General features: G+C 49.4%; 1 protein-coding gene across 1 annotated transcript; it reads right to left on the reverse strand.

Annotated features, from left to right (window-relative positions):
- Nucleotides 1-102: 102 nt before the first annotated feature.
- ALDH9A1 (aldehyde dehydrogenase 9 family member A1) lies at nt 103-11,717 on the reverse strand. The gene is made up of 11 exons (XM_065674005.1): nt 11,365-11,717; nt 10,519-10,664; nt 9,321-9,450; nt 8,868-9,002; nt 8,168-8,364; nt 4,839-4,979; nt 3,946-4,134; nt 2,235-2,322; nt 1,733-1,874; nt 1,065-1,177; nt 103-957 (listed from the first exon to the last, which is right to left on the reverse strand). Exons 1-11 carry the CDS (start codon nt 11,543-11,545, stop codon nt 863-865), a joined length of 1,557 nt encoding a protein of 518 aa, XP_065530077.1. The 5' UTR covers nt 11,546-11,717; the 3' UTR covers nt 103-862.
- Nucleotides 11,718-11,805: the final 88 nt, after the last annotated feature.

Here is an 11,805-nt window from a genome sequence, read left to right on the forward strand (position 1 = left end):
TTTATGATTTCAGTGACTGAAAAGCCATCTTGCAACTTGTTTAACCCATACAGCAACAACCCTGTTTCTGGACCTCTCAATTCATGTCACAGTACAAGAACATGTTCCAAACAGAGTTAGTGTTTATTTGATTGCTACAAAACGGAAATTAAAAAAAAAAAGGCTGTTGGCAAGCATTTAAAGTTGTTGCTTGATCATCTTTATAAAGAAGAGTAGGCCTATAGGAAGGAAGTCAAATAGCATTTGTTTAAGAGCAGCAGGACCCTGGTTGTGCTCCCTGCTCTGTGGAGATGATTCTCAAGGCCATGCCTGTCCCAGGTGGCATTAGCTAAACATCCCCACAATAGCTTGTTCCACCTTGGAAGTGAGGCACAGACAGAAAAAGCAAAACTTGTGTTATGGGAGCTAGAGGAAATGAACAATCCTACCTTTAAGACTTTTATGTAGTCAGGGATTAGATGGAGCCTGTAGCTACAGGGTATCAATGTCCAACAGCTTATATGTGCATTGAGTAGGGACATACCTTTTAAAAAGTCGACCGATAGTGGGAGGTGCATGCTGCACTAGAAAGAACCAGTGCAAGACCTCTGCTACTGATAAACCTCTGGTAACATTTACTTAGCTGCATGAGCTGCCGCTGAAAGCCACACTGCTACCTCCTACTCAGAGGTTCCCATCCTGCACCACGCAGGCCCTTATACTGCAGGGGAAGGGTGGATAAATGCTGCTCCAGCACTGTCTTCCCTCCCAGGCACTTCACTTACTTACAATTTTAGAGCACTTTATTGCTGTGTACATGATCCGTATCTCTCTCTACCAAGCAAGAACTGGTTGATGCTCCCTTGAGCCAACCCCAAAGGCACTAAAACACTGATTCCACATCACCCATCTCCACACAGACAGTCTTCAGCTGCGAGTAGTACTCAATGGCTGCCCGCCCGTTCTCTCTGCCAAATCCTGCAGGGACAAGCCAGAAGTGAGAACACAGCTCCATGCAGTACCAGGTACCACTCATACCCCCGTCTAACTGACATGTAGTCATACCAGGGAAGGTCAGAGCTCACCTGATGCCTTGTATCCTCCAAAAGGCAGTTCCACGGGGCTGAGGTTGTAGTTATTAATGAAGCACATCCCAGCCTTGAGAGCAGCCACTACCCTGTGAGCCTTCTGGATATCCCTGCAGGAAAAGGGCAGTTTAGCTGTACCCCTTCCCATTCCTCCCCTCCTTCCCTGCCAGCTAACACACCACTAGAGAAAGGTCAGCAGGTCACAGTGGTTTTCAGAGTCTGACCTGCCCCACTCTGTCTTTGCCAGCTCAAAGGACACATCACCTATTCCCAAGTAATTCAAAAAACTGATTTGAAAAGGCAGGACAAGGGCACCAGCAAAGCAGACTATGGCAAACAGCCAACAGCTGTCTTTGCATGCTTTCAGCAACATAGCAGGCTCCTGCTGCATGTCACCTGGAGATGCAGGAAGGCAGGCAGCAGGCCAAGCACAGGCTGGAAGGAGTCTAAAGGACAGCTGGGCCAACTTAGCCCTTCAGAAAAAAATGGGAGATGCATAGTCATTTATAAAGTTCCCTCTTGGCAATCCCTTGCTCCAGCTTTTCTGGAAGAGGATATCCATGTGTATGCCAGGCACTGCAAGACAAACATCAAGTTGTCACAGTACTTCCCTTCTTCTCCCCTCCCCAGACTGCTTCCACACCAGCCACACTTTCCAGTCATACCTGGTGAAGACTCCACCTGCCAGGCCAAATTTGGTGGCATTAGCTCTTTCCACAGCCTCCTCCTCCGTGTCAAATGGCAGAATGGACATGACAGGCCCAAAGATCTCTTCCTTCACACATGTCATGTCATCTGTACAATTCCCTGGAAGCATGGCAGAGCGCATGTGCTTTAAGAGGAATATCTAGGTTGCACAGCCTGTGCATTCAGCAACCCACACAGCCTTCAAGCTAGCACTCAACGCTGCACAGCCCCACCTCCCCCTCGGCTTGGCTAGCAAAGGAGCAAGCCCCATCCTGCATCTCAAGGCAGCAAGGGCACAAACCGCACGATTCCTGCCAGATCCTTCAACAGCAGAGATTTCTCTGAATACCCATATGAGTGTCTGCCCACACTGTGGACATACACAGAGACGGGTTACCATGAACACAGCTTTCTCTAGAGGAAACTCAGCAACAACATCCATGTAGAAGACTGCACTACCATGAATAGGAAGGATCATACCTAACACACAGGGTCGCATGTAGTAGCCATTCTTCAGCTTCGGGTCATCTGGCACATATAGGTCCCCACCACACAGAACCTCTGCCCCCTGAAAGAAAGCCAAGCAGAGGAGCATCCTGCACAGCTGGCATAGCTCAGAGCTCCAACCAAGCTGATCTTGAATGTTTCCAAGGACAGGGTTATCTACCACCTCTCTGGGCAACCCATTCACCACCCTCACAGTGAGTAATTCCTTCCATCTATGTAGTCTGAATCTGCCCTCTTTTGCTTTAAAACCATTATCCCTTGTTCTGTTGCAACAGGCCCTGCTAAAAAGTTTGCCCCCATTTTTCTTATAGCCCCCTTTAGGTACTGGAAGACTGTAATAAGGTCTCTCTGGAGTCTTTTCTTCTCCAGGCTGATGAAGCCCAACTCTCTCAGCCTGTCTCCACAGCAGAGGTACTCCAGCCCTCTGACCATCTTTGTGGCCTTCCTCCAAGCTCGCTCCAAAGGTCCACATCCTTCTTAGGTTGGGGAGCCCAGAACTGAACACAATACTGCAGGCAGGGTCTCAAGAGAGTGGAATAGAGGCCAGAATCCCCTTCCCTCAGCCTGCTGGTCACACTTCGATGCAGCCCAGGATACGGTCAGCTTTCTGGGCTGCGAGTGCACACTGTGGGTTCACATCCAACTCTTCATCCACCAGTACCCCCAAGTCCTTCTCTTCAAGGCTGCTCTCAACCCCTTCATCTCCCAGACTGTATTGATACCAGGGTGTGCCCCAACCCATATGCAGCACCTTGCACTTGGCCTTGTTGAGCCTCCTGAAGTTCACATGGGCCCACTTCTCAAGCTTGTCCAAGTCCCTCTGGATAACATCCCATCTCTCAGGTATGTAAACTACACTACTCAGCTTGGTGTCATCAGCAAACTTGCCAAGGGTGCACTCAATCCCACTGCCTGTATCACTGATGAAGATAATAAACAGTACTGGTCCCATTACAGACCCCTGAGGGACACTCCTATTACCAATCTGCATTTGGTCACTGAGCCATTAACTACTACCCTCTGATGCAACTGTCCAATTCCCCATCCACAAAACAGTCCACCCATCAAATCCATCTCTCTCCAATTTAGGAAGAAGGATGTTGTGGGGGACTGTGTCAAAGGCCTTAGAGAAGTCCAGATAGGCAAAATCCATACCTCTTCCTTTGTCTATTAATGTAGTCACTCCATCATTGAAGGTCACGAGGTTGGTCAGGCAGGACTTGCCTGACCTTGGTGAAGCCATACCAGCTGTCTTGAATCATTGCTCTACCCTCCATATGCCTTCACATAGCTTCTAGGAGGATCTGTTGCATGATCTTCCCAGGCACAGAGGTGAGGCTGACAGATCAGTATTCCCCAGGGTCCTCTCCTTTATAACCTTCTTAAAAATGGGTGCAATGTTTCCCTTTTTCCAGTCACTTGACTGCCATGACTTTTCAGGTATCATGGAGAGTGGTTTGGCAACTACATCAGCCCAGTTACCTGAGGATGCTGCGATGCATCTCGTCAGGTCCCACAGTCTTACGTATCTAGTGGCCCAAGACACTTACCGAGTAATTCAACCACAACAGAGAAATAAAACCAGCTGAACTGGAAGGCATGGGGCAGGAAAGCAGGTCTGGACTGTTTGTCTAACAAGAAAGTGATATTTCAGGGCAGTCACAAGGCAGCATCACAATCTCACCTGTTCCTTCGCCTGCTTGATAAAGCCCTGGACACGATCCAGGTGGGGTCGGTTGATGAGGGCTCCCATCCGTGTGTCTTCCAGAAGCGGGTCTCCAATTTTGATTTTCTGTGTGCGTTTCACCACCTCCTTTGTAAAGGCATCCAGTATCTTCCTCTCCACAAACACCCGCGTGCCATTGCAGCACACCTGAGATACAGGACAGGTGGTTCAGCACATGACACACAACAAGCACTCCACAATCCTTCCCTGTTTGGCTCCTGCTACAAAGGTTCTCAGGAAATCACCTCCACAGCTACTAAACGAGGTAACTTGTCCCTGGCAACAAAGAAGACTGCATTACCCTGCTGCTCATGACTGCACTGAACAGTCCACGACGGACGTAACAGTACTGACGCCACCAGGTGGCAAAACTGCATCAAGTCACAAGCAGCAGAGAACTTCAGCTGACTTGTCAGTTCCCAGAGATGAACCTGGTAAACCCATTTGCCTGCAGGATTTCAAAAAAGCCTGCAGCACATGTGGAGATCCCAAATTTGGGACAGATAGAGTCCTGTAGGGCCATGGCTTAGCACACGAGACTAGAAACTGCTGCCCCTCCAGAGGACACCAGCACAGGAACAGCTGCTCTAAACTGGGTACTGGCTGTTAGAGAAGTTCCACTTCAGGGAAGGAGAGGGCATCAGGTAAGACACACTCTGCTGGGACAATATATACTACCTTCTGCAAGGACATCCCTTCCGATCCTTTGTGACACTGCACAGGGAAATGCATGGCAAGATAGGGTCTTCAGGGCATCCCTCACTACAAAAGGCCACAGCCTGGCTCTGCTGCCTCATTCTCAAACCCTCCACCTCACTGGGAAGGATCGTTCCTGCCGCATGGACACACACCTCACCCTGTGTAAGGAAGTTGGCCATGAGGGCTCCATTCACAGCATTCTCCAGGGCACAGTCTGAAAAGATGATAAGGGGGGATTTGCCCCCCAGCTCCAAGGTGACTGGCTTGATGCCTTTAGCTGCCATCTCCATAATCTGAGGGAAACAAGGACGGAAGAGACAAGTGACCCACAGGCAAAGGGAAGGCTGGTGGAGGGAGGGAAGAGAGACCCAAAAGGTGAGCTCCTGCAGGGCCCTTCACCAACAACAGAAGCAGCACAAAGGGCAAGCTGGGTTTCCTAGATGTGTGTAGTTCAAACTGGGGATGGTTTCAGAGGCTTTGATTCTTGTTATTTTCTGAAGATAAAACCAACAAAACACGAGGAGTCATTTACAGGAAGTCTCATGCTCAGTCTAAGCTGAGGACAGCTGTAACTGCATCTGTGTCACTGCACCCCACAGATACACACGTGTAGTGTGTTCAAGGGCAACACTTCACAGAATCATTTGGGTTGGAAAGGACCTTAAAGGTCATTCAGTTCCAACCCCCTGCCATGGGCAGGGATACCTTCCACTAGACCAGGTTGCTCCAAGCACTGTCCAACCTGGCCTTGAACACTGCCAGGGATGGGGCAGCCACAGCTTCTCTGGACAACCTGTGTCACTGCCTCACCGGCCTCACAGTAAAGAATTTCTTTCTAGTATCTCATCTAATTCTACCCTCTTTCAGCTTAACGCCATTTCCCCTTGTCATAGAATCATAGAATAGTTAGGGTTGGAAAGGACCTCAAGATCATCTAGTTCCAACCCCCCTGCCATGGGCAGGGACACCTCACACTAAACCATCCAACACAAGGCTTCATCCAGCCTGGCCTTGAACACTGCCAGGGATGGAGCACTCACAACCTCCCTGGGCAACCCATTCCAGTGCCTCACCACCCTTACAGTAAAGAATTTCTTCCTTATATCCAATCTAAACTTCCCCTGTTTAAGTTTTAACCCGTTACCCCTTGTCCTGTCACTACAGTCTCTGATGAAGAGTCCCCCCCCAGTATCCTTATAGGCCCCCTTCAGGTACTAGAAGGCTGCTATGAGGTCTCCATGCAGCCTTCTCTTCTCCAGGCTGAACAGCCCCAACTTCCTCAGCCTGGCTTCATACAGGAGGTGCTCCAGTCCCCTGATCATCCTCGTGGCCCTCCTCTGGACTTGTTCCAGCAGTTCCATGTCCTTTTTATGTTGAGGACACCAGAACTGCACACAATACTCCAGGTGAGGTCTCACAAGAGCAGAGTAGAGGGGCAGGATCACCTTCTTCGACCTGCAGGTCACGCTCCTTTTGATGCAGCCCAGGATACGGTTGGCTTTCTGGGCTGCGAGCGCACACTGCAGCCGGCTCATGTTCATTTTCTCATCGACCAGCACCCCCAAGTCTTCTCCGCAGGGCCGCTCTGAAGCTCTTCTTTGCCCAGCCTGTAGCTGTGCCCAGGATTGCTCCGACCCAGGTGTAGGACCTTGCACTTGTCATGGTTGAACTTCATAAGGTTGGCATCAGCCCATGTCACAAGCGTCTCAAGGTCCCTCTGGATGGCATCCCTTCCCTCCAGCGTATCAACTGGACCACACAGCTTGGTGTCATCGGCAAACTTGCTGAGGGCGCACTCAATCCCACTGTCCATGTCAGCGATGAAGACGTTAAACAAGACCAGTCCTAACACCGATCCCTGAGGGACACCTCTCGTTACTGGTCTCCAGCCGGACATTGAGCCATTGACCACAACTCTTTGTGTGCAGCCATCCAGCCAGTTCTTTATCCACTGAGTGGTGCATCCATCAAATTGATATGTCTCCAATTTAGAGAGAAGGATGTTGTGTGGGACAGTGTCAAACGCTTTGCACAAGTCTGGGTAGATGACGTCAACTGCTTTACCCTTATCCATCAGTTCTGTAGCCCCATCATAGAAGGCCACCAAATTGGTCAGGCAGGATTTCCCCTTAGTGAAGCCATGCTGGCTGTCACCAAGCACCTTGTTGTTTTTCATGTGCCTTAGCATGCCTTCCAGGAGAATCTGCTCCAAGGTCTTGCCAGGCACAGGGGTGAGACTGACTGGTCTGTAATTCCCTGGGTCTTCCATTTTCCCCTTCTTGAAAATGGGGGTTATATTTCCCTTTTTCCAGTCATCGGGAACTTCACCTGACTGCCATGATTTTTCAAATATGATGGCCAGTGGCTTAGCAACTTCATTCGCCAGCTCCTTCAGAACTCGCGGATGGATTTCATCAGGTCCCATGGACTTGTGCACATTAAATGGACTTGTGCACATTATAGTCCTGTCACTATATGCTCTTGTAAAAAACCCCTCTCGAGATTTTTTTGTAAGCCCCCTTTAGGCAGTAGAAGCTGGTCTAAGGTCTCCTTGGAGCCTTCTTCAGGCTGAACAAACTCAACTCTCTCAGCATCTCTCCACAGCAGAGGTGCTCCAGCTCTCTGACCATCACTGTGGTCCTCCTTTGGGCTCATTCCAACAGGTCCACATCATTCTTATGTTAGGGAGCCCAGAGCAGTACTCCAGATGGGGTCTCATGAGAGTAGAGGGGGAGAATCCCCTCTCTCAACCTGCTGGTCACGCTCCTTTTGATGCGGCTCAGGATACGGCTGGCTTTCTGGGCTGCAAGCGCACACTGCTGGCTCATGTTGAGCTTCTTATCGACCAGCACCCCCAAGTCCTTCTCAGGGCTGCTCTCAATCCAGTCTCTGCCCATCCTGTAGCTGTGTTTAGGATTGCCCCAACCCATAAGCAGGACCTTGCACTTGACCTAGTTAATCTTCATGAGGTTCCCCTCATTCAATTCAGAATTTATTTCTACAAGTCTTTTTAGAGATTTTTAATTTTTGAAGAATAAATTGAGCTTAAGAAATTCACAGAAACTAACCTCTTGCTTAAAACCAGTAGACTCTAAGCAGCTAAAGTGAACTATTACTGCCAGAAACATTCATATAATTTCCTAGCACTGCTGTTTTACATACCCTCTTCCCCACATAGATAGCCACTGTAGCAGCTCAGAGACTTCACTGCAATTGGTGTCTACACAAGGGAAGATGACCATGGGGTTCCTCTCAAAAGACTGAGCGCCCAAGTCAGTGCCCAGTGGGCTAATGGGAGCCCCAGAATAACTTTGCGTCATTTGTATGTGCAAGCTCCTTGCTCAGACTGAAATACACTGACTCTCAGCCCAATTTTATAAGCCTCATGCACAAAAGCTCAAGAAGGCACTGGCATCCACAACACACTACAAAGACCAGCACTACAGACCTCTTGCATCCCTGACTGCAAAAGTGCCCTTACCTTCATGCCAGTTGGCACACTGCCAGTAAAAGAGATTTTGGCCACATCTGGGTGATGACAGAGGAACTGGCCTGTGGCTGCCCCACCCTGCACCACGTTGAAGAGCCCCTTGGGCACACCAGCCTCTGTGAAGATCTCTGCCAACTTCACCACTGAAACGGGGGTGAAGGGAGAAGGCTTGAAGACCATCGCATTGCCTAGGGGAATGCAGACAGAGGCACGGTGGGGTTAACACCTGAACTGCTTTAAAAGGAGGAAAAAAACACTCAAACGAACAAAAAACCTCACCCCACACAATGAGTTTGTCTCAACATATCCCAAAAGATCCCCCCCAAGAGAATGGGAAACAGTTTCAGATGAACACTGCAACCAGCAAAAGAGAGTAACTGCACTTTCCTGATGGGAAAGTCCGGGGAAGATGTGGCTGCTGATTCTGCACTGCAGACACTTTCAGAGACCTTCCTTATATGATACAAAGCCACGCAATCAGCCTTTCTCCTTATGCACTCCCACCCTCTTGGCATCTGCCATGTTTTCACTTCCATTTCTTTTCTCTTCCTGCCAGAGTAGCAGCTTGAAGGTTCTGCTAATCCTTTAACACCTCCTTCAAGGTAATCCTAGACTTCATCCCCCAGATCACTCTCTCCCACAGGATGATTTGGTTTCAAGGAGAAGCTTGTGTAGGTAGAGTCTCCATTACCACAAGCCAAGGCCGGGGCAGACTTCCAGCAGGCAATCTGGAAAGGGTAATTCCAGGCTCCAATCCCAACACACACCCCGAGGGGCTCTCTCCGAGTGTACCCAAAGGATCCCCCTGGAAGTTGGATGTGTTCACCTGCAAAGAAAAGAAACAGCCAGAAGAAAAATAAAGCCCCTACCTGTCTCATCAGAGCTTCAGGGGCCAGAACTCACTTTAATTTGGAACAGACACGCGGCTTTTACCCCAGCAAGTTCACAGAAGGTGTGTAAGTTGCAAGAGAACACAGCAGCATTAGGTAGAGATCTCTGAAAATCCCTCCAAGATCTTCAGAAAAAAAGCAATAGTCCATCTCTTAGAGAAATCAGCAGCAAAGATGGTCTTGTGCCATGAAGTTACCAGGGAATGTGAGTGGCAGGACAGAGAGTAAAGAGCAAACTCTGCTAACGTTCTCACCAGCTAGAGACCCTGCGAGTCCTGCATAATACTCCAGGCACTGCCAGGATATGTCGATGTCCACTCTGGCTTCAAAGATGGATTTCCCATTGTTGATGGTTTCCATGGTGGCAATTTCTTCTCTCTGCTCCTGTGAGAGGCACAGAGCAGTGACATGTTAGAGAGGGCTATAGCAGAGCTCCACAATGAGATAGCTGCTTCCCAAGCACGTAAGTCCCAAACAAGACTGCAATCAGGTAAGCCAGGCTCTGCTGTGAGAAACTGTCATCTCTAAAATGTACATTCCCAACTGCTATTTATTAATTTCCCTGGGCCAATTTACCACAGCGGAATGTCACACAAACACTGAGGTTCCCTGCTTGTCCAGTCTTGCTTAACACCCCTGTTTATCTAAAAGATGAGCAAACCTGAACTTAGAGGCCAGCTGGCAAACAATGGACTGGGAAGAGGAGCAAACAGCAAGATCAAAATGGAACCAGAAGATTTAGTGAAGGACAAATGAAGCAACATAGCTGTGACTTCTCCTTTGACAGACCATATCCCAGCAGAAACAGCATCCTGCTGTGGAAGTCTGGCAAAAACAGAAGTTTGGCAACAAAAAAAAAAGTTCTCTCATCACACACACATACCAGGGAAAGAAAGTCTGGTTTCTTACAAATCTGTGCTTTAATGTTAACATCTAAGAACACGTTACCTCACAAAGGAGTTTGTGATGAAGCTAGCTTACTTGTATTCTCTCCCATGTGTGTTATCTGCTATCTAAAAGTCAGCATTCCAACATCTTTTAGTACTAAAACAAGGCCTACTCCAGCCACGTGACAGCAGCGTCTTGACAAGCTGAAAAGTTCAAGAATGTAACTGTTATGCAATTTCAACTCTGAAACTGCATGCAGTGAAGCTTTATCTTTGAAGCTATGAAACAAAGTAAGAGCCCTGAAAGACGTCAACCAGATGGATTTAGTTTTGTGTCTTTTAACAGAATAAAGCAGAGAAGGTACACACTGGTCTTGAATACAGTGACACACTAAAGCCCTGCCAAAGACAGCCTACTGTCTTCTGGTCACAGGTGGGTTTTAACTCTCGTGTTCCTTCTGGAGCTCAGGAAGTCCTGCTGAAAGCCCCCAGCAGCCACATTAACCCACAAGAAAGCTCAGAGACAGAACCTCTCCAAAAGAGGAGGTGAGCTCCCACAACATACCCGAATAATTCTGGCAGCCTCCAGCAGCACCCTGCTTCTCTCCATGCCAGACATCTGACTCCATATTTTAAAGGCAGCCTTTGCACTCTGCACAGCCAGATCAACTTCCTTCTCCCCAGAGCAGAGCACCTTGCATATCACACGACCTGGGAACATTTTAAACATGAAATAAATAAGACAGAAGTCTCAGAAAAAGGGCACTGAAGAATGTTGTTTATCTTGCATCAGAACACAAAGACTTCAGTCCAGTCATTTCTACCAGGCTACACAACTTCATGCTGTGATTCCACTGATTTTTAACTGGCTATAGAAGAGGCACTGCAATTCAGCTGCTCTGATTTAAAGATCTGTAATTCTCCACAGTCTTGTTCTGGTTACTGATTAGCTCAATTCATTACAAAATTCCTCTGTTCCCCACTGGAGCTTGTTGTACTTGTACCACCAGCCTCAGGGCTCTGTTACATATTGTTCTGCACAGTTAAACGCTATCTTTCTTGAAATGATTCTGCTGAAGCCTATATACGTCCAGTTAAAAAAAAATAATAAATTTTAGAAACGTTTAAATCGTGATATCTGACAAGATCAGGCACCACTCGATTGCTTGACAGCAAGTCAGAGCTGATTTATGCTGACAAGTCTGACAATGGACCTGCACTGCAGGAGGCAAACCGCAGCCATCAGACCACCACGGCGTTAAGGACGCTTCCACAGGCTGCATCTGACGGCGAGAGAAGTCGGAAGCGTCCGACCCTTGCAGGCAAATACAAAGAGGCAACTGCGGGCTCCGACCCCGCGTCTGAGCGCAGGGCCAACCCCCCCACCCGAGCAGCCAGAGCGGGGCTGTACCTGTGGCAGGCTCATACACCTCCTCAGCCTGCCCGCCGTCGGCCGGATGAACGCGGGCGCCAGCCCGGTAGTTGAGGGGCTGGTGGACGGTGACGGTGCCGGTAGCGCTGCTCATAGCGAGTCTGGATCGGACCACGGAGAGAGAAGGAATGAAGGCCGACAACCGGGTCCGCGCCAGCATCGGCTGGGCCGTGGGGTGAATGCGGTGGGTTGGGGAAGCCCACGGGAGAAGAACCGACGGCCCCCAGGACACCCCTTCCACTGCCGCCGCCGCCACGCTTTCCTCCTGGGCCGCGGGTTTCACAACACCCCTGCCCGCACGCCTGCTTGCGCCCCGAGGTGTGGCGGAGCCCGAGACCTTGGCCAGCGCTCAGGCTCCCTCTGGCGGCGCGGAGGTATTACGGAGTACAGTGTGCAACTAGTTCCCCTCCCCAAGAGGCC

The sequence above is a fragment of the Lathamus discolor genome, chromosome 3 (genome assembly GCF_037157495.1).
Source record: "Lathamus discolor isolate bLatDis1 chromosome 3, bLatDis1.hap1, whole genome shotgun sequence".
Classification (NCBI taxonomy): Eukaryota; Metazoa; Chordata; class Aves; order Psittaciformes; family Psittacidae; genus Lathamus; species Lathamus discolor.